Here is a 22,997-nt window from a genome sequence, read left to right as displayed (position 1 = left end):
CAATAGAAGCCGGCTGCAGGTGGTGTGGGAACTGCGCTGTGTGCAATAGAAGGCGGCTGCAGGCGGTGTGGGAACTGCGCGCTGTGTACAATAAAAGCCGGCTGCAGGTGGTGTTGGAACTGCGCGCTGTGCACAATAGAAGCCGGCTGCAGGTGGTGTTGGAACTGCGCGCTGTGCACAATAGAAGCCGGCTGCAGGTGGTGTGGGAACTGTGGGCTGTGCACAATAGAAGCTGGCTGCAGGCGGTGTGGGAACTGTGGGCTGTGCACAATAGAAGCCGGCTGCAGGTGGTGCGGGAACTGTGCGCTGTGCACAATAGAAGCCGGCTGCAGGTGGTGTGGGAACTGCGTGCTGTGCACAATAGAAGCCGGCTGCAGTTGGTTTGGGAACTGCGCGCTGTGTACAATAAAAGCCGGCTGCAGGCGGTGTTGGAACTGCGCGCTGTGCACAATAAAAGCCGGCTGCAGGTGGTGTTGGAACTGCGCGCTGTGCACAATAGAAGCCGGCTGCAGGTGGTGTGGGAACTGGGCTGTGCACAATAGAAGCCGGCTGCAGGCGGTGTGGGAACTGTGGGCTGTGCACAATAGAAGCCGGCTGCAGGCGGTGCGGGAACTGTGCGCTGTGCACAATAGAAGCCGGCTGCAGGTGGTGTGGGAACTGGGCTGTGCACAATAGAAGCCGGCTGCAGGCGGTGTGGGAACTGTGGGCTGTGCACAATAGAAGCCGGCTGCAGGTGGTGCGGGAACTGTGCGCTGTGCACAATAGAAGCCGGCTGCAGGTGGTGCGGGAACTGTGCGCTGTGCACAATAGAAGCCGGCTGCAGGCGGTGTGGGAACTGCGCGCTGTGCACAATAGAAGGCGGCTGCAGGCGGTGTTGGAACTGTGCACCGTACACAATAGAAGCCGGCTGCAGGTGGTGTGGGAACTGCGTGTTGTGCACAATAGAAGCCGGCTGCAGGTGGTTTGGGAACTGCGCGCTGTGCACAATAGAAGCCGGCTGCAGGTGGTTTGGGAACTGCGCGCTGTGCACAATAGAAGCCGGCTGCAGGTGGTGTGGGAACTGCGCGCTGTGCACAATAGAAGCCGGCTGCAGGTGGTGTGGGAACTGCGCGCTGTGCACAATAGAAGCCGGCTGCAGGTGGTGTGGGAACTGCGCGCTGTGCACAATAGAAGCCGGCTGCAGGTGGTGTGGGAACTGCGCTGTGCACAATAGAAGCCGGCTGCAGGTGGTGTGGGAACTGCGCGCTGTGCACAATAGAAGCCGGCTGCAGGCGGTGTGGGAACTGCGCGCTGTGCACAATAGAAGCCGGCTGCAGGCGGTGTGGGAACTGCGCGCTGTGCACAATAGAAGCCGGCTGCAGGCGGTGTGTGAACTGCGCGCTGTGCACAATATAAGCCGGCTGCAGGTGGTGTGGGAACTGCGCGCTGTGCACAATAGAAGCCAGCTGCAGGTGGTGTGGGAACTGCGCGCTGTGCACAATAGAAGCCGGCTGCAGGTGGTGTGGGAACTGCGTGCTGTGCACAATAGAAGCCGGCTGCATGCGGTGTGGGAACTGCGTGCTGTGCACAATAGAAGCCGGCTGCAGGTGGTGTGGGAACTGCGTGCTGTGCACAATAGAAGCTGGCTGCAGGTGGTGTGGGAACTGCGCGCTGTGCACAATAGAAGCCGGATGCAGGTGGTGTGGGAACTGCGCGCTGTGCACAATAGAAGCCGGCTGCAGGTGGTGTGGGAACTGCGCTGTGCACAATAGAAGCCGGCTGCAGGCGGTGTGGGAACTGCGCGCTGTGCACAATAGAAGCCGGCTGCAGGCGGTGTGTGAACTGCGCGCTGTGCACAATAGAAGCCGGCTGCAGGCGGTGTGGGAACTGCGTGCTGTGCACAATAGAAGCCGGCTGCAGGTGGTGTGGGAACTGCGCGCTGTGCACAATAGAAGCCGGCTGCAGGTGGTGTGGGAACTGCACGCTGTGCACAATAGAAGCCGGCTGCAGGTAGTGTGTGAACTGCGCGCTGTGCACAATAGAAGCCGGCTGCAGGCGGTGTGGGAACTGCGCGCTGTGCACAATAGAAGCTGGCTGCAGGTGCTGTGGGAACTGCGTGCTGTGCACAATAGAAGCTGGCTGCAGGCGGTATGGGAACTGCGCGCTGTGCACAATAGAAGCAGGTGGTGTGGAAACTGCGCGCTGTGCACAATAGAAGCCGGCTGCAGGCGGTGTGGTAACTGCGTGCTGTGCACAATAGAAGCCGGCTGCAGGTGCTGTGGGAACTGCGTGCTGTGCACAATAGAAGCTGGCTGCAGGCGGTATGGGAACTGCGCGCTGTGCACAATAGAAGCAGGTGGTGTGGAAGCTGCGCGCTGTGCAAATTAGAAGCCGGCTGCAGGCGGTGTGGTAACTGCGTGCTGTGCACAATAGAAGCCGGCTGCAGGCGGTGTGGTAACTGCGCGCTGTGCACAATAGAAGCCGGCTGCAGGTGGTGTGGGAACTGTGCTGTGCACAATAGAAGCCGGCTGCAGGTGGTGTGGGAACTGCGCTGTGCACAATAGAAGCCGGCTGCAGGTGGTGTGGGAACTGCGCGCTGTGCACAATAGAAGCCGGCTGCAGGCGGTGTGGGAACTGCGCGCTGTGCACAATAGAAGCCGGCTGCAGGCGGTGTGGTAATTGCGCGCTGTGCACAATAGAAGCCGGCTGCAGGCGGTGTGGGAAATCACTAAGGCGGAATGCTTTGCTAAACAAATACTGAAACAGGTCTGCTGGATCCTACTAGAGATTTCCTGAAGCAATCACTGTAGCGGGTGTGCTTTATCATATACCGAGGCAGACTGCTTTGTCATTTCAGTGTTACCCCCTTTGAGGGTGACACCGCTGCTGTCTGCACCCCCTAGTGACGCCACTGATCATATCTTAAATCAGCAGTACCACCACAGTTATTGTAAATGTACCCTAACCCCATTCATCCGGCCAGAGGGCCTGCGTAAGCTGTAGCTCCCTTAGCCTGGCCGGCTCCTGGCTGCTTGTGAGGTGAGGAAATCTGCATCCTACGATGCAGATAATCAAAGAAAAGAAAAAGTATTCCTATCACGGGGCACTCAAAAACAAACACATATAATTAATTTCTAAATCCACATAACCACCAGATACAGCAATATTTGTGGACCATGTTATACCGATTTGTTAAAACTTAACCTTTAATCAATCCTTGGATTGGATACAGCGAAATATATTTTTATTTTTTATTATTTTATAATTTAATTTAAAATATACACAGTTTTGAATCCACCCCACAATATTTACCATTGATAATACATTGGGACTAATATAAATATGTCTCTCATGAGCGTCTGTAGACAACGGACTTCTATTGTATCAACAAGTATAATAGCTCTGGGTATGAATAACCAGAATTAGTATCATAATTGACATATATTAATTCTTCATATTGTAGGCATCATTCATACGATGAGATACATATATCGGTTGCCTGTTTGATTATTAACACTGACGTGTCATAAATGGTTTTAGGGCCAATTATAGGTGCCCACTGATCTTAGTCCTATAGTCTAACAGACGCCCATATTATTTTACTTGGTATAGTGGGGATGGTTAGAACCTGAACATACGTCACATCCTAGGTATATCCCTAAATAGGATGTGTCAGACTCAGAATTAGTATTTAAAATAGAAAACACACAATAAAATCATTAATTCCACCTAACAAAGTTAGTGAATTGATGTTGCTGAAATTAACCACACAAATTGCTCTATAATTTATTACGAACGTCTGTAATGAGCGGATGCGTATTAGTTAACCTTATTATTATATCTCTATGTGAATAAAGCTCTTAATAGTATCCTTATTGATACCAAGAGATCACCTTATGCTATTCAGGGGTCAGTATCAATCTAATTAACAGTCTTATTTAATGTAGCCGATCTGACATATAAGTCCATGAGGCATTCATCTGACAGTCTATTTGTGACACATTTATTTTCTTCCAACCCTGGATACATAGTATTAATTTACATCAGTGTATCCCTCTGAGCTGATGTATCTCTCACGATTATCACACATATACGGTAATATTAGCTGCAATTTCCTTAGCACAGGTTAATGTGTTGGCAAAGGGTTGATTACTTCAAACATAAATCATGTCTTCCAATGATATTGTGAAAGAACACAAAGCAAGTTTAATTTAATTTGGCAAAGATATCCTAATAATTATAGTCCCTTGAATAGATTTAATGTCTCATACATAGTAGTTATAGGCTCAATAACTGGCATAAATGCTTATTGGATATCTCTACAGATCGAGTCACATGCGCTCACTCAGTCCTTGATATTAACATATCTTGACTGATATTAAGTATCAGGTCACACATGTCCGTTTAGTCAATTAGGTTTAGTATCTGGCATAAGTGCCTCCCTAGACACTCTGAATATATAGAGTCACAGGTGCTCGTTAATAAATAACTTATAATATTGCGAGTATATATTAACCCATGACACACATGTCTCCTGCATAAGTACCGGGTCACAAGCTCCCGCTTAATATCTAATGTAGATCTTAAAATGGTTTTGAATCGCTGGTCACACTTGCCCGCTTGATACTTAATACCTCTTTCATTGCCTCACTAGACACCTGTGAGTGTCAGATCACATACACCTACTAAAGGTTCTGTCTAAATGTATGGCAAAAAATGCCACTAGATAACAGGTCATGCGTCTCCGCTTATCATCTAATATAACTATTTCTCAAATAACTATAAATACCGGGTCACACGCGCCCGCTTATTACTTGGTATAATTACTTCTCAGGCATCTATTAATATCGGGTCACACACGCCCGTTAAGTGGTTCAACTAAATGTATAGCATAGAGGACTGTGGATAATAGATCACATGCACCCGCTGTTCAATACCCTATACTATCCAGATGTTCGTGTACATAAATAACATTATGCTTGTAAAGTGGTTACAACATATGGACATACACACTACACACGCTCTGCAGCGTGCATCGCGTGTCTCCTGACGCGCGTTTCGCTGTGAGATGATTAAGCTACTGGCTGATCGCTGAGCGGTGTAGTGCCATCCGTTCTCTAATTGTGCGGATGGTTTTGCCAACATAATGATATCCACAGGGACAAGTGATCATGTAAACTGCAAAGGTGGATAAACAATTAAGGACAAATCTGATGTTGTAGACTTTGTCCTTATGAGGCTGTTTGAAGGTGTTGCCAATGATCATGTGTTTACAGGTGGTACAATGTAAACATTTGTAACACCCTGGTCCCCTCTGTAAGAAGGTAGGACCTGGTTTGTCAATGTTGGAAAATCCGGTAATATCTGTGTGGACTACAACATCTCTAATATTCCTCCCCCTAGTGAAGCAAGCCATAGGTCTTTTTTTGCTTAAACTGGGTAACTCCTTATCTGTCACTATGATCGGCCATAGTGCTTTACTAGCTCTTTGGACCACAGGGCTGGAGGATTGAAATCTTTGTCTCCATGGTATAATATTTTTCTGTTGTTTCTTAGATACATGGAATAGCTGTTCTCGTGGAGTATTCAATACTTCTAACTTCTGGCGTTGTAGCAGTCTTAAATCATATCCACGACTCACAAACTTATCTATTATCTGATCTAAAGCTTTGTGTAAATTTACAACGTCACTCGATATCCGTGCCACCCTAAGCATTTGTGACCTAGGGAGGCCTTGTTTTAATGGTTTGGGGTGGAAACTGCTAGCAAGAAGTAGTGTATTGCGATCCGTAGGTTTACTGTACACCCCTGTGTGTAATTTGCCCTGTATAATGGTGATCTGGACATCCAAATAGTTCAGAGTACTGTCACTGAATTGGTAAGTTAATTTGATTGCAGAATCCCGTGAATTGATCTTTGTCATCAAATTGATAAAACGATCCTTGCCTCCCGTCCATAGCAGAAAAAGATCATCAATATAGCGACAGTATATAAGTATAGAATCAGAGGTGGTCTTATCTTGAAAGAACATTTGTTCCTCATTGAACATAAAAATGTTCTCATATGAAGGGGCGACATTACTGCCCATGGCGCAGCCTCTGAGCTGTTGGTAAAATGATCCATTGTATAAGAAGTAGTTCCGGGTTAATGTGAGATTTAAACGCGTCATGAAGAAAGCTATATCGATATCAGAAACTTGTTCTTTTAATAGGAATTGGTGCATCGTTTCAAGTCCAGTCCTGTGTGGAATAGAGGTGTAAAGACTACTGACATCCATAACACAGATCATTGTGCCTTCAGGTACTCTAGTAATGGTTTCTAGTAACAATAAGAAACTAGTCGTGTCTTTTATGAATGCTGGTTGTTTCATAATAAGCGGTTGTAAAATAGAGTCGAGAAACATCGAAATTGGTTGGTAAATTGAATTTTTAGCCAATATAATTGGCCGTCCTGGAGGGCATACAAGATCCTTATGGATCTTAGGGACTGTGTAAAATATTGGTGTCACAGGGTGCTGTTGACTAAGTGCTCTCCTAAGTTTCTCCGATATGGTACCTCTCTGGACCGCCTCTTGCAGAATTTCATCCACCTCAAGTTTATATTGTGGAGTTGGATCTTGAGACAAGAGTTGATCTGTTGTTTCATCAGATAGTTGACGCTCACATTCCTGTTGATACATCGTAAGGTCTTGGATAACGATTGCTCCCCCTTTATCCGCCGAACGAATAATGATGTCTCTATAAGAACCCAAGTTTTTGAGTGCTGCTTGTTCAGATCTGGACAAGTTGGAGTGTTGTATGGTGGGAGTGTGGGTATAACGGGTCACAGCTTCATCCATTAATCTACTGAATGTTTTCAGTGAAGCGTTTGTAGACTGCGGATCGAATTTTGACTGACCAGATTTTGAAATGAAGGTACTGTATGGTTCCAAACTCTCAGATGTTGCCTTATCTTGAAAAAATTCCTGTAAACGTAGTTTCCTGGAAAAACGATGGGCATCAACTTGCCAGGTGAACTCATCGTGAAACACAGTGGGAACGAATGATAGACCTTTATTGAGTACCTTTACTTCATCAGTAGTGAGATTACGTGCAGACAAATTATATATTAAACTTTCTTGCGGGAGGGCTGTTCTCTTCTTCCTTTGGTTTTGACGTCCCCTACGGGTGGACGTCCTATAACCGAAGGACCCTCCCGTGGTTTGGTGGTTATTTCTAAAGGGACTGGTGTGGATTCAGGTACTTCATCCGAATCTCTAATGGCAAACTCAGAGTCACTATTGGAGGTGTTAGTTTCCCTGGTTTGATTCTCCCTTCTCCTCCTCCAGCTCGCCTTTTGACGAAATTGACTTTGTGCCACTGTGCGTGTATCTGACCCCATTAACCAGCGGTATACGTGGTTTTCTTCATAATCACTGATGACTTTTTGTTTTTTATTCTTTTTAAACTTGATAAGTTCCCGACGGTAGTTGTCACACTGCGTCTGTAACTTCTGGTGCCAATCTCTACTACCCTTGTGATCCAAAATTGTTTTGTGTTGTTGTTCAAACGCTATGATCTTTTCTTTAGTCAGCTTCAATTCATTGGAACATGATATGATCCTTAACATATCCTTGAACTATAGAGTACTAATCTGTGGTTTAAGGGTTTTTAGCTATAGATAACAACCTATGGTTAGTAAATACTTGGGGCTGTAACCTGGGGTTATCGTGTATCGTGTATTGCTCACTGTTTACTGTTTATTGTCTAGTGTTTATTGTACATTGTGATGCTTATGTGACTATATGGATGACACGCCGGATGATATATTGTATCACGTTGTTAATAACTATCCATTTAGTGACTGTGACTTTATGTCTTTATGAGTTCCTTTAATTTACATTATTTACATTGTTTACACTAGTATGTGCCTGGACACTTGAGTTACAGGGTCCACTGTAGACACCCTTGTATCTAGTGCCATTAGCTCAATAGTTTCAGATGCAGTGAATCACTGCACCTACGTACACTATGCATAGTCTTGAACCTTCTGCTCCCGGTAGGGGCTTATGAACACATATCCAGCAATTCCATATAGATTTGACGCCTTGTACACATAGCCTACATCTTCGCAACATGTGGCTTCACTATACCATTCATAGCCTTATTTATGGCTGATCATTTCATCATTTAATTATTAAGTCTATTGTACACATGCGATATGGTCTTGCGCTCTAAGCTATGGTCTGTTTACAGGCCGGGCAGACGCTGTCTGGCTCCGCCTCTTGGTTGCCAGGCAACCGTGTCGCGGCGGGATGACGTCATATCGACGGGACCCCGCTCCGGACATGGATGCGTGATGCCCGGTCTGTCACAGACGAGTGACCCTCCTATGCCTATTTAAGGTAACTAATTTATGTCATTCTGTTTAAAGTCTTTTTCTATGTTGTTAATGAAGTATTTGGCTGCCTTGAAAAAAGAGCTTAGGCTCTGAAACGTCGGCATATACATGCCAAATACAATATAGCCTTTCACATCAATACCTGGAGTGCCGTAGTCTTATTGGTTTTCTGCATCATTATTTCTACTGAAGGCACCCACTGTACCATTAACCTTATCGTATTTAGTAGCAACGAGTGCCGGTCTTCTTTGCTGTTCTGTATACATATATATACACACACATACAGGGCCTGATTCAGAGCCGGACGCTCTGACCAGAGCGCTCGCTCTGAATCGGGGCCCTCCTCCCTAAAAATGGAGCGGCCTCCTGGCCGCTCGTATAGCTGTGAGTGACCACCCACAGCATATGCGAGCAGCCAAAAAGATGGTCGCGAGGGTCTTGACCATCGCGACCATCGGACTTGCGACGGAGACCCTGCGGTAGGGTCTCCCTGCCACAAGCCCTGGAGTGATTTTGGCTCTATCAGAGCCAAAATCCCTCCCACTGACATCACTAGTGATGTCAGTGGGGCCGGCTTCAGACGGTAGGCGTTCCCATGGGAACACCTCTGTCTGGCCAGCCACGCCCCCAGCACGCCCACCAAAGGGGGCGTGCTGTCAATCAACATCGACAGAACGCCCCCTTTGGTGCGAGACCTGGAGCGACAGTTTGGCTGTCGCAGTCCGGGTCTCGTGCATGCGCACGACGGAGCTCCCTCCGTCGTGCGCATGCGCAGTGGGGGAACATTGACCCGCTTGCGAGCGTCCTTTGCTCGCGAGCGGGTCTGAATGACCCCCACAGTCAGGTGCAGAAATATTGGGACATTGACAGAATTTTCTGATTTTGGCCTCTATTCACCACCACAATGGCTTTGAAATGAAACAAACAAGATGTGCTTTATCTGCAGACTTTCAGATTTAATTTGAGGGTAATTACATCCAAATCAGGTGAACGGTGTAGGAATTACAACGGTTTCTATATGTGCCTCCCACTTTTTAAGGGGCCAAAAGTAATGGGACAATTACTTATTAATAAATTAATAAATTAAACAATCCTAAATCTAACTTTCACTTTTTAATACTTTGTTGCAAATCCTTTGCAGGCAATTACAGCCTGAAGTCTGGAACGCATAGACATCACCAGACGCTGGGTTTCATCCCTGGTGATGCTCTGCCAGGCCTCTACTGCAAATGTCTTCAGTTCCTGCTTGTTCTTGGGGCATTTTCCCTTCAGTTTTGTCTTCATCAAGTGAAATGCATGCTCAATTGGATTCAGGTCAGGGGATTGACTTGGCCATTGCATAACATTCCACTTTTTAGCCTTAAAATACTCTTTGGTTGCTTTTGCAGTATGCTTCGGGTAATTGTCCATCTGCACTGTAAAGCGCCGTCCAATGAGTTCTGAAGCATTTCACTCAATATGAGCATATAATATTGCCCGAAACACTTCAGAATTCATTCTGCTGCTTTTGTCAGCAGTCACATGATCAAGGGAACAAGTTCCATTGGCAGCCATACAGGCCCACGCCATGACACTACCACCACCAAGCTACACTGATGAGGTGGTATGTTTTGGATCATGAGCAGTTCCTTTCCTTCTCCATACTCTTCTCTTCCCATCACTCTGGTACAAGTTGATCTTTGTCTCATCTGTCCATAGGATGTTGTTCCAGAACTGTAATGGCTTTTTTAGATGTTTGGCAAACTCTAATCTGGTCTTCCTGTTTTTGTGGCTCACCAATGGTTACATCTTGTGGTGAACCCTCTATATTCACTCTTGTGAAGTCTTCTTTTGATTGTTGACTTTGACACATATACACCTACCTCCTGGAGAGTGTTCTTGATTTGGCCAACTGTTGTGAAGGGGTTTTTCTTCACTAGGGAAATAATTCTTCTGTCATCCACCACAGTTGTTTTCCGTGGTCTTCCGGGTCTTTTGGTGTTGCTAAGCTCTCTGGTGCGTTCTTTCTTTTTAAAAATGTTCCAAACAGTTGATTTGGCCACACCTAATGTTTTTGCTATCTCTCGGATGGCTTTGTTTTGATTTTTCAGCCTAATGATGGCTTGCTTCACTGATAGTGACAACTCTTTGGATCTCATATTGAGAGTCGACAGCAACTGATTCCAAATGCAAATGTCCCACCTAGAATCAACTCCAGACCTTTTACCTGCTTAATTGATAATGAAATAATGAGGGAATAGCCCACACCTGTCCATGAAATAGCTTTTGAGTTGATAGTCCCATTACTTTTGGCCCCTTAAAAAGTGGGAGGCACATATAGAAACCGTTGTAATTCCTACACCGTTCACCTGATTTGGATGTAATTACCCTCAAATTAAATCTGAAAGTCTGCAGGTAAAGCACATCTTGTTTGTTTCATTTCAAAGCCATTGTGGTGGTGAATAGAGGCCAAAATCTGAAAATTCTGTCAATGTCCCAATATTTATGCACCTGACTGTATATAATTACACATATACAGTGCAACTGCTTCCTATACTCCCTATAAGAGCACAAATAGGGGACAACAGTGACAGGAGCCTAATCACACATTTGATGCATCCTGCTGCATTGTGATAAACTAAGAATTGTAAGTAAAATAAAAGGGCGACTGCTGTAATAAAAGCGGGACACGTGAGCTGTGGCTATACCGGTATGTTGCACAGCAGGGAGGCGGCTGTGTTCTGCAGATTATCATGTGTTCTGCAGATTATCATGTGTTCTGCAGAGTAGGGGAGGAGCAGAGTCCGCTCAGAGATGCTGCTGCCATTGACAACACTGAATGAATATACTGCCTGAGTGATGCTCTGATTACAGGAGAAGACCAGTGTGAGTATTATTACATACTGCCATATACAAGACATACGGTGCAGAGCACACAGGATGGGCTGTGCATGTGCTCTGCATGCTTACTACATGCCTGTATGTTACACCTGTACACAGGATGGGGAGTGCATGTGCTCTGCATGCTTACTACATGCCTGCGTGTTACACTTGTACACAGGATGGGCTGTGCATGTGCTCTGCATGCTTACTACATGCCTGCATGTTACACCTGTACACAGGATGGGCTGTGCATGTGCTCTGCACGCTTACTACATGCCTGCGTGTTACACCTGTACACAGGATGGCCTGTGCATGTGCTCTGCACGCTTACTACATGCCTGCATGTTACACCTGTACACAGGATGGGCTGTGCATGTGCTCTGCATGCTTACTACATGCCTGCATGTTACACCTGTACACAGGATGGGCTGTGCATGTGCTCTGCATGCTTACTACATGCCTGCGTGTTACACCTGTACACAGGATGGGCTGTGCATGTGCTCTGCATGCTTACTACATGCCTGCGTGTTACACCTGTACACAGGATGGGCTGTGCATGTGCTCTGCATACTTACTACATGCCTGCGTGTTACACCTGTACACAGGATAGGCTCTGCATGCTTACTACATGCCTGCGTGTTATACCTGTACACAGGATGGGCTGTGCATGTGCTCTGCATGCTTACTACATGCCTGCGTGTTACACCTGTACACAGGATGGGCTGTGCATGTGCTCTGCATGCTTACTACATGCCTGCGTGTTACAACTGTACACAGGATGGGCTGTGCATGTGCTCTGCACGCTTACTACATGCCTGCGTGTTACAACTGTACACAGGATGGGCTGTGCATGTGCTCTGCATGCTTACTACATGCCTGCGTGTTACACCTGTACACAGGATGGGCTGTGCATGTGCTCTGCATGCTTACTACATGCCTGCGTGTTACACCTGTACACAGGATAGGCTCTGCATGCTTACTACATGCCTGCGTGTTATACCTGTACACAGGATGGGCTGTGCATGTGCTCTGCATGCTTACTACATGCCTGCGTGTTACACCTGTACACAGGATTGGCTGTGCATGTGCTCTGCACGCTTACTACATGCCTGCGTGTTACAACTGTACACAGGATGGGCTGTGCATGTGCTCTGCACGCTTACTACATGCCTGCGTGTTACACCTGTACACAGGATGGGCTGTGCATGTGCTCTGCATGCTTACTACATGCCTGCGTGTTACACCTGTACACAGGATAGGCTCTGCATGCTTACTACATGCCTGCGTGTTATACCTGTACACAGGATGGGCTGTGCATGTGCTCTGCATGCTTACTACATGCCTGCGTGTTACACCTGTACACAGGATGGGGTGTGCATGTGCTCTGCATGCTTACTACATGCCTGCGTGTTACACCTGTACACAGGATGGGCTGTGCATGTGCTCTGCATGCTTACTACATGCCTGCGTGTTACACCTGTACACAGGATGGGCTGTGCATGTGCTCTGCACGCTTACTACATGCCTGCGTGTTACACCTGTACACAGGAGGGGCTGTGCATGTGCTCTGCACGCTTACTACATGCCTGCGTGTTACACCTGTACACAGGAGGAGCTGTGCATGTGCTCTGCACGCTTACTACATGCCTGCGTGTTACACCTGTACACAGGATGGGCTGTGCATGTGCTCTGCACGCTTACTACATGCCTGCGTGTTACAACTGTACACAGGATGGGCTGTGCATGTGCTCTGCACGCTTACTACATGCCTGCGTGTTACAACTGTACACAGGATGGGCTGTGCATGTGCTCTGCACGCTTACTACATGCCTGCGTGTTACAACTGTACACAGGATGGGCTGTGCATGTGCTCTGCACGCTTACTACATGCCTGCGTGTTACAACTGTACACAGGATGGGCTGTGCATGTGCTCTGCACGCTTACTACATGCCTGCGTGTTACAACTGTACACAGGATGGGCTGTGCATGTGCTCTGCACGCTTACTACATGCCTGCGTGTTACAACTGTACACAGGATGGGCTGTGCATGTGCTCTGCATGCTTACTACATGCCTGCGTGTTACACCTGTACACAGGATGGGCTGTGCATGTGCTCTGCACGCTTACTACATACCTGCGTGTTACACCTGTACACAGGATGGGCTGTGCATGTGCACTGCACGCTTACTACATGCCTGCGTGTTACACCTGTACACAGGATGGGCTGTGCATGTGCTCTGCACGCTTACTACATGCCTGCGTGTTACACCTGTACACAGGATGGGCTGTGCATGTGCTCTGCACGCTTACTACATGCCTGCGTGTTACAACTGTACACAGGATGGGCTGTGCATGTGCTCTGCACGCTTACTACATGCCTGCGTGTTACAACTGTACACAGGATGGGCTGTGCATGTGCTCTGCACGCTTACTACATGCCTGCGTGTTACACCTGTACACAGGATGGGCTGTGCATGTGCTCTGCACGCTTACTACATGCCTGTGTGTTACACCTGTACACAGGATAGGCTCTGCATGCTTACTACATGCCTGCGTTGTTATACCTGTACACAGGATGGGCTGTGCATGTGCTCTGCATGCTTACTACATGCCTGCGTGTTACACCTGTACACAGGATGGGGTGTGCATGTGCTTTGCACGCTTACTACATGCCTGCGTGTTACACCTGTACACAGGATGGGCTGTGCATGTGCTCTGCACGCTTACTACATGCCTGCGTGTTACACCTGTACACAGGAGGGGCTGTGCATGTGCTCTGCACGCTTACTACATGCCTGCGTGTTACACCTGTACACAGGATGGGCTGTGCATGTGCTCTGCACGCTTACTACATGCCTGCGTGTTACAACTGTACACAGGATGGGCGGTGCATGTGCTCTGCACGCTTACGACATGCCTGCGTGTTACACCTGTACACAGGATGGGCTGTGCATGTGCTCTGCATGCTTACTACATGCCTGCGTGTTACACCTGTATAAAGGATGTGCTGTGCATGTGCTCTGCATGCTTACTACATGCCTGCGTGTTACACCTGTACACAGGATGTGCTGTGCATGTGCTCTGCATGCTTACTACATGCCTGCGTGTTACACTTGTTCAAGGATGGGCTGTGCATGTGCTCTGCATGCTTACTACATGCCTGCGTGTTACAACTGTACACAGGATGGGCTGTGCATGTGCTCTGCACGCTTACTACATGCCTGCGTGTTACAACTGTACACAGGATGGGCTGTGCATGTGCTCTGCATGCTTACTACATGCCTGCGTGTTACACCTGTACAAAGGATGTGCTGTCATGTGCTCTGCATGCTTACTACATGCCTGCGTGTTACACCTGTACACAGGATGTGCTGTGCATGTGCTCTGCATGCTTACTACATGCCTGCGTGTTACACTTGTTCAAGGATGGGCTGTGCATGTGCTCTGCATGCTTACTACATGCCTGCGTGTTACAACTGTACACAGGATGGGCTGTGCATGTGCTCTGCACGCTTACTACATGCCTGCGTGTTACACCTGTACACAGGATGTGCTGTGCATGTGCTTTGCATGCTTACTACATGCCTGCGTGTTACACCTGTACACTGGATGGTACAGGAAGAGACAGGCTGTGTGTGCAGTGACAGTCATGGTGTGTAGTGACAGGAAGAGACAGGCTGTGTGTGCAGTGACAGTCATGGTGTGTAGTGACAGGAAGAGACAGGCTGCGGGTGCAGTGACAGTCATGGTGTGTAATCACAGGAAGAGACAGGCTGTGTGTGTAGTGTCAGTCACAGATGTGTGTAGGGACAGGCTGTGTGTAGTGACAGTAACCAGTGTGTGTAGGGTCAGGCTGTGTGTGTGTAGTAGTGACAGTCACAGGTGTGTGTAGGGACAGGCTGTGTGTGTAGTGACAGTCACAGGTGTGTGTTGGGACAGGCTGTGTGTGTAGTGACAGTCACAGGTGTGTGTTGGGACAGGCTGTGTGTGTAGTGACAGTCACAGGTGTGCGTAGGGTCAGGCTGTGTATGTAGTGACAGTCATAGGTGTATATGTGATAATGGGAAGGGTGAGTGATTGAAGGGACCAGATATAATAAGTTATTAATAACATTGTGATGTTCTCATGTCCCTCCAGGTGACCACTCATGGATCCTCCTGGACATTTCCGCCTGTACGACACAGACTTTGTGCAGAATGGTCGGGCTGTCACTGTACTATGGACTTCCTGCACCATGTTCCTTGGCATCCTGGATATTGTTGTGTTACTGCAGCCAGCCTGGGTATTAGGTGGGGAGGGTAGTGGGCAGTTCGGACTGTACCAGGTGTGTGAGGAATCAGACTGGGGCACGGAATGCAGGGGTCCACAGGGCGCACTAGAGGCTCTTCCCCCATTCCAGACAGCGGCTGGCTTTATGGTGGTGGCCCTGCTGCTGGTTCTGCTCAGCCTCGCCTGCCTTGGATTGCTGTGGTTCTGTCCCTCAGGAATGGTCTGCAAACTGTGTGCCTGGCTGCAACTATGTGCAGGTAATATACGGGGGGCAATGTCAGATCAGGGGAGGGGTAAATGTGTCATTAGAATGTTTTGTCGGAAGATTATGTAATTGGATGGATGATGAGGTAAATTTAGCAGGATGTACCCGCTTTCTGTGAGAATGTAAATTAGGGATGGCCATCGACCATTGATGATTCAAAATAATCGATAGTTTATTATCGATGTTGAATACCAGATGTTTTTGTTTTTTGTTTTCCTGTCGTTTTCAGAGCTTCGGCAGCTGCACAGTGCTTCTAGGTTGTCAGCCAGCAGCCCTACGCCACCCCTGTCTCTTACACCAGTGGTTCTCAAACTCCGTCCTCAGGAGCCCATGCAGGTCACATTTTCCAGGTCACCCAGCACATGCACACAGAATCACTTGTGATTCTGTGAGGAGACCTGGAAAACATGACCATTTTGGGGTCCGGAGGACCGAGTTTGAGAACTTGTGTCTTACACTATGGGGTAAATTTACTAAGAATCGAGTCTGGGAGAGTTTGCTTTTTTTTTCAACTCGATTAGCTTCACCTAAACTCGGGTGATTTGAAGCTCCTGAGACTCGCAAATTTACAAAGAAGTGAGTTTAGCTGAGAGTGAGATGGCCGATGGTGAAGCAGAACGAGATATCTCCCCCGAGTACCAGGTTTTGCAGGAGATTTCTCCCCCGAGATTGCAGTGTCATCTCTCTGCAAATCTCTCCCGAGCAAGCAGCCTGCACATATCAGTGAGATATGTGTAAGCTGCTTGTGTTGTATGTGTAAAGAAACGGGTTAAAAGTGTACAAAAAAAGTGACATAGGCCCCCCCCCCCTAAAGCTTAACCAACCCCGGACTTGCCAGCCTGTCCTGGTTTCTAAAATTACGGGGAACAAAATGTGTAGGGTTCCACCGTAATTTAGAAACCAACACCAGGCTGCAGGGCCAGTCCTGGTTTTAAATATAGGGGTGAAAAAATTGCGTAGGGTCCCCCCTATATTTAAAACCAGCACCAGACCCAAAACGGCCGGGCTGTAATGCCACAGCCCGGAGACCCTTTCACCGGGGCTCTGGGGCCAAAGCATTATCAGCCCAAGCCGGGGATCTCAGGGGAGGTGGGGACCCCCCCAAGAGGGGGTAGTCTCCCCCCCTCCCGAAACCCCAGGCTTTGACTGAAGCCCGGGGCTCTTCCCCGCACCCCTGAAGTGTTGGGTACAGGGATAATAAAGTGGGGAAATAGAAGTAAACTATTGTATTTTACAGTGGGACTATAGGTGCCAGCATGCCTGCCCTTTTGCACTTGTGGAACTACAAGTGCCAGCAGACAAGCGTCAGCTGTACTCCCACTGTAAAATAAATAGTTAAATAAAGATAAAACACACACACCGTGCCAAGTATAACTTTATTACATACACCTACCCATTCACACATACTTGCCTAAACCAGATGCTTCTGTCCTCTTCTACAGTAGAATTCGTAATGACTGGCCCTGCAAAAAAGATTGCATACTCGCCTATATGCTGGCGCTGGTCTCCGCAGTAATCCATGGACTTTGGAAAAAAAAAAACAAGCTTACCGATCCACGCAGGGGGTATCAGTGTGTGTGTTGCCAAACATACTGATACCTCACAAATGCCAGCTGACGGGACTGCACAGGGTTTGCACGTCCCGCCAGCCAATCAGCGGCCGCGCTAACTGTAGAGCGGCCGCTGATTGGCTCCCGCTATTGACAGTTCCCACGGTGCTAGCATATTTTTAAGTTGCTAAAGTGAACTTTTTAAATTCGTAAAAAAAATCCACCTTTCTCAAGCACCTGAAAACTTAAAAACACCTGGGACATACTTGGGGACCCCCTGGAGTCTTTTTCGCTAGTTTTTAAGTTTGTCCCCCAACTTTGGACTTTTTCGTCCCCAAAACAAAAGTACTTTTTTGGGTTGATTTAAGGACTTTTTTCAAATGTTTCTTAACGCGGTTCACCTTTGGGGGACTGTCCCAAGGGTGCAGGGGGGTTCCCGTAGCTTTGCACCCCAAAACCCCAATTCTGCACTTTTTTTCGACACCTATTCATAGGCGAAAATTTATCGCAGGTCCCATTGCATTGAGTTTCCGCACCGACGAAAAATCTTTAGAATTGAATACGGAGGGAACTTGGCAGACATATAGGGGTACTTAGGCAAATTAAAAAAGTAGTTTAAATCCACTTATTTTGCCGTTTTGTAGATTACTCTATATGGGAAAGGAGCGTTTTATTTTTGTACTAAGTCTGTTTTTCTATTTTTGGCATCAGCCTCCTGCCAGGCGCTGGCCTGTCTCCTCTTCCCTGACGGCTGGGATTCTCCTGCCGTCCGGCACCTGTGCAGTCACCGCTCGGACAGATACGAGCTGGGTACCTGTTCTGTCCATTGGGGTTTTATACTGGCCATACTGGGAACGGCGGACTGTCTGGTTCTGTGCGTCTTGGGCTTCACCCTTGGGAAACGCGAAGATACTTTGAACCCCGATGATATGAAAGACGTCAAAAAAGGTAAATGGACTTATCCTCCTCCTGATTGGTCGGCCCAATACTGTACCCATTTATCTGCCGGCTCCTAGCTACACGCCGGGATCCAATGGATTCATTTTCCTTATCGGGACTGATAACCTGATTTAGAGGAGTGCGAAATTTGCGATTATCTGTCACTGCACATGCGTGAAAAGTTTTGAAAACCCCTACAGCGCATGAGTTACACAGAATGTGCGCGCTCAATTATTCCATTGCGATCGGGAGAGACGGTATCAGAAATGGAGTGGCAAATGTACGGGCGATCGTGGGCAGTAATTGGGAGGTGGCCTGCAGTGAAAACAAAGAAAGCCGTCTCATGGGCACATTATGGAAAAGTCGCGGGCATGTCAGCAAGAGCCCCGCCCTCTCCCACAAAAAAAACAAAACGTCACTCAGTACAGTTTTTGGGGTGGGCACCAGAGAAGGGGGGGTCCTGTAACCTCCTCTCAGCCCACTACCACTAGCACCTCGGGCACTGAGAGAAGCCTACGGCAGCAGCAGTCTCTGCTACCTAGCTGCCCGATATCCTACTGTGCAACGCTGCTATACCAGTCTGTAGTAGTGGGCAGAGAAGTGGGAGGGGATCACTGACCCAAGCCCCCGCTGGATCCCTCCAACCAGCCAGGGCCTGGGTAAGTAGTACTTACTCCCACCCCCCTCTCGAGGCCCCTAGGAGCACGTGATGGCGATGAGTCATGAATCACTGGCGGTGTTACAGCTTGCAGAGGCGCTGAAAGTGGGCGTTTCAGTGCTGGCACAGGGGAAGGCTGATACCGACATTTGCATATTATCGCAGTCATGACTTACCAAGCAATAAAAGTTGATTGTAAATACCCACCCAATCCTGCCGTCCCAGTCCCAAGTCTAAATATTTTGTGGGTTAAAAGAAAAAAAAACACATTCTAGACAATGGGCGGGGAACTTACCCACAAGTGTCCAATCAGAGCACCTTTACCCTGATTGGCTAACTCATAAAGAATCCCACTATGATTGGCTGCTCCTTGTGTGGTATGAATAAATTACAAAGAATCAATGAAGTTCTTTTATGAATGAACTTTATTGATACAATGCTGGAATATTATAGGCAGAGGAATATAGGTGGCAACATAGTAATGGCTGAGTATTTATAATAGTGGTGTGGTGTCAACTTTCACTTTAGTATGTGGCATCTCAAATCCTTCAGGACTGACATTGCAAGCTGGCACTTGTAGTTCTACAAAGATTTGAAATCACTAGAGGCATATGACAATAACTGCCCTATATTGAAAAGTATATAACAACATAATAACAATGTCCCTTTAAAGATACAGTATGCCTCCTAGTCATCAGTACACTCTTTTTTATTTTTTTATTTATTGTGCTGAAATCTAAAATATATATATTATCTTTTAATATCCCTTGAGCACCTAAATATTGTGAAACACTGTTTTAGGACCTCTTAGGGGAATCGGTATGAAATACTGCCAGCCCCTCAAGTGCCTAACCCTAATCCCCCCTCTAAGTGCCTAACCCTAACCCCCCCCCTTCCCCGCTGCCTAACCCTAACCCTCCCTCCCCCTAGCCTAACCCTAACCCTCCCGGGTGGGTGCCTAACCCTAAGTCCCCCTCGGGTGTCCTAAACCTAACCCTCCCCCCCCCCGCGGCTGTCCGCTCGCGGCGCCCGGCATCCCTTCGATCGGGCGTCGGGGAAATGACAGGCGTCTAGATATAGACGCCGGTCATTTATCCCATGCCGGGATAAAGCAGTCGGGAAGCACCCCACCCGTATAGAGCTGCATGGGAACGTACATCACATCCCCAGATCAAATGAACCTGCAGTAAGATCTGGAGGTGCAATGTACGACCCCACGGGAGCGTGCTCTGGGCCTGATTCAGAGCCGCACGCTCTGACCAGAGCGCTCGCTCTGAATCAGGGCCCTCCTACATGAAAATAGAGCGTCCTCCTGGACACTCGCATAGCTGTGGGTGACCACCCACAGCTTATGCGAGCGTCCATGATGATGGTCGCGATGGTCAAGACCATCGCGACCATTGGGCTTGCGACGGAGACCCTGCGGTAGGGTCTCGCTGCCGCAAGCCCTGGAATGATTTTGGCTCTCAGAGCCAAAATCACTCCCACTGACATCACTACTGATGTCAGTGGGGCCGGCTTCAGATGGTAGGCGTTCCCATGGGAACGCCTCCGTCTGGCAGCCACGCCCCGGCACGCCCACCAAAGGGGGCGTGCTGTCAATCAACATCGACAGCATGCCCCCTTTGGTGCGAGACCCGGAGCGACGGCTACCCCGTCGCTAGCCGGGTCTCGCACATGCGCACGATGGAGCTCCCTCCGTCGTGCGCATGCGCAGTGGGGTAACATCGACCCGCTTGCGAGCGTCCTGCGCTCGCGAGCGGGTCTGAATGACCCCCTCTGTCCCATATATCATGCCGATACACGGTACGTTATAGCAGCGATATCGTACCAATCCATCGGATCGGCTGCTATATCGCATCGTGTATAGTGCACCTTCACAGTTCCAGTATATTGTGATTGTGATACTTGAGTGTACATGATATTGTCAGCAGCTGCTGGTGCACTACAAATAACAGCATGTTCTGAAACTCCAAACCAGCTTTAGAGTCAGGGATTGATATGTTGGTAACAGTGGGCCTGATTCAGACCCGGTCGCAAGCGCTGAGCGCTCGCAACTAGGTCGATGGTGGCTCACAGCGCATGTGCACGACGGAGCCGGCTTCGATGTGCGCTTTCGCGAGACCCAGAGCGACGTATTGCCCGTCGCTAGCCGGGTCTCGCACCAAAGGGGGCGAGCTGTCAATGTTGAGTGACAGCTCGCCCCCTTTGGTGGGCAGGCCGGGGGGGTGGCTGCCCAAACGGAGGCTTTCCTATGAGAACGCCTGCCATTTGGGGGCAGCCCCACTGACATCACGAGTGATGTCAGTGGAGAGATTCCGGCTCTGTTAGAGCCGAAATCTCTCTGGGGCTTGCGGCCACGAGACCCTACCACAAGGGTCTCGTCGCAAGCCCGATGGTCGCGATGGTCTTGATCATTAACCTGGCCGCTCGCTATAGCTGTGGGTGGTCACCCACAGCTATGTGAACTGCCAGGAGGCTGCACAAAAAAAAAAAAAAAAACCGCCCTGATTCAGAGCGAGCGCTCTGTCAGAGCGTCCGGCTCTGAATCAGGGCCAGAGTGTGTCCGTGCCCCAGCTAACGTCACAAGCTTGAGAGAGCCCTTTGTGTCCTTGTAATCGGTCCTAGTCCTGCTGCGATCACGAGCCTGCTGTCCTTGCAGATTTCAAGGGCGCAGCGGGAACATAAGAATCTCCGTCCATAGCTGAGCCAGCACATTGGAAGCGTCACTCTATAGTGTGGGATATTAAGACGTGGAGGCCGCTGTTCATTTAGTAACCTATTTGATGAGTTTGCTTTTTTCTTTTGCTGTTGAGAGCTTGTGGTTGGTTTATATTTCCTGGCTTAATGTTTTCCAGGTTTCTCTTCGGTCATCCCGTGACAACTGTTGACAGCAAGTCGTGTTTTCTGGACAGCCTTCTCCTCCCGGCTTTCTCCCTGTCTTTACTATGACGACATTGTAACGCTATATTTTTATTTAACAGTAAATAAAAATTGGGCCCTGGAATATTATTGGTCTTGTGGATAAATTCAGAAAAATGTTCCAGGGTCTCAGAAAAGGGAGCAGAACTGTTTTCATATCACGTTTAAAGGGGGAGTCCGTCTTCAGGGAGTTTTAAAGTCCAGGCAGATTTGTTTATATGACAGAACAACAGATGAGCTTAGGTCTGTGCACGGGCTACATTTGGGTCTATACCACACATCTGTCATATCTGCATGGATTGTAGAACCCTCTAAAGGTGAGTGGCAAATGTACGGGCGATCGTGGGCAGTAATTGGGAGGTGGCCTGAGCGCTCGCAAGCGGGTCGATGTTGCACTAGTGCGCATGCGCGAGACCCGAATAGCGACGGCCAAGCTGCCGATGGTGAGTGACAGCACGCCCCGAGAGCTGCGGCGGGCCCGGGTAATAGGGGGCGTGGCCTAACCGTGGGCCACGCTGGGCTGCTGTGAGGGAGGGGGAACGGCGCCGGACCCGGGCCCCAGCCGGGCCCCTCAGGAAGCCCGGGCCTGGGTAATCTGTACCCGCTCCCCCCCCCCGTCAGTAGTGATGTCAGTGGGAGTGCTTTTGGCTCTGTTAGAGCCAAAAGTACTCCGCGCTTGCGGCAGACGAGACCCTACCGCAAGGGTCTCGTCGCAAGCCCGATGGTCGCGATGGTCTTGACCATCGCGACCATCTTTTTCTCTGCTCGCATAAGCTGTGCGAGCGGCCAGGAGGCTGCTCCAATAATAGGTAGGACGGCCCTGATTCAGAGCGAGCGCTCTTGTCAGAGCTCCACTGATGTGAATGGCCAAATATTCTCTGTAAAGCGCTGCGGAATATGTGTGCACTATATTAATAACTGGTAAGAAATAAAAAAATGTCCTCACTAAGGTCCCATTTACATACCGCCTTTCATAAATGTCACATGCACACCTCTGCGTAATATTGAGAAATGTATGAATACTTAAGTTTTATATACCATATTGGTGATTTTTGGCAGTTGTGTAGCACAAATATTCTTGCTGCAGGACTTTATGGAGTCTGGTTGTAGGTCTAACAATTCATGAGAGGTGCCATTAACTGCCTTCTCTTCCCCATGATTCCTTTGACTTCT

General features: G+C 48.5%; 2 protein-coding genes across 2 annotated transcripts; one reads left to right on the top strand and one right to left on the bottom strand.

The window, feature by feature from the left end:
- Positions 1–5,056: 5,056 nt before the first annotated feature.
- Positions 5,057–6,658, bottom strand: LOC148542325 (uncharacterized). Its single transcript, XM_088469506.1, has 3 exons — positions 6,569–6,658; positions 6,431–6,465; positions 5,057–5,960 (listed from the first exon to the last, which is right to left on the bottom strand). The coding sequence occupies exons 1-3, from the start codon at positions 6,656–6,658 to the stop codon at positions 5,057–5,059; spliced, it is 1,029 nt and encodes a 342-aa protein (XP_088325632.1).
- Positions 6,659–11,150: 4,492 nt separating this feature from the next.
- Positions 11,151–21,862, top strand: LOC148542324 (LHFPL tetraspan subfamily member 3 protein-like). Its single transcript, XM_088469074.1, has 4 exons — positions 11,151–11,223; positions 15,359–15,747; positions 18,017–18,253; positions 21,761–21,862. Exons 2-4 carry the CDS (start codon positions 15,369–15,371, stop codon positions 21,781–21,783), a joined length of 639 nt encoding a protein of 212 aa, XP_088325200.1. The 5' UTR covers positions 11,151–11,223; positions 15,359–15,368; the 3' UTR covers positions 21,784–21,862.
- Positions 21,863–22,997: the final 1,135 nt, after the last annotated feature.

Source organism: Taudactylus pleione, unplaced genomic scaffold, assembly GCF_031769625.1.
Source record: "Taudactylus pleione unplaced genomic scaffold, aTauple2 ptg000013l, whole genome shotgun sequence".
In the NCBI taxonomy this organism is placed as follows: Eukaryota; Metazoa; Chordata; class Amphibia; order Anura; family Myobatrachidae; genus Taudactylus; species Taudactylus pleione.
This window is presented reverse-complemented; position numbering and strand designations above follow the sequence as displayed.

Excerpts from the sequence above, each read along its gene's own strand:
- LOC148542325 (XM_088469506.1), bottom strand. The coding sequence starts at position 6,658 with ATGTATCAACAGGAATGTGAGCGTCAACTATCTGATGAAACAACAGAT. Across the intron at positions 6,466-6,568 it reads CTCCACAATATAAACTTGAG|TCCCTAAGATCCATAAGGAT; the intron begins GTGGATGAAATT and ends TATTTTACACAG. Across the intron at positions 5,961-6,430 it reads AGGATCTTGTATGCCCTCCA|CTATATTGATGATCTTTTTC; the intron begins GGACGGCCAATT and ends TATATACTGTCG.
- LOC148542324 (XM_088469074.1), top strand. The coding sequence starts at position 15,369 with ATGGATCCTCCTGGACATTTCCGCCTGTACGACACAGACTTTGTGCAG. Across the intron at positions 15,748-18,016 it reads CTGGCTGCAACTATGTGCAG|CCTCCTGCCAGGCGCTGGCC; the intron begins GTAATATACGGG and ends TTTTGGCATCAG. Across the intron at positions 18,254-21,760 it reads TATGAAAGACGTCAAAAAAG|GTTTCTCTTCGGTCATCCCG; the intron begins GTAAATGGACTT and ends AATGTTTTCCAG.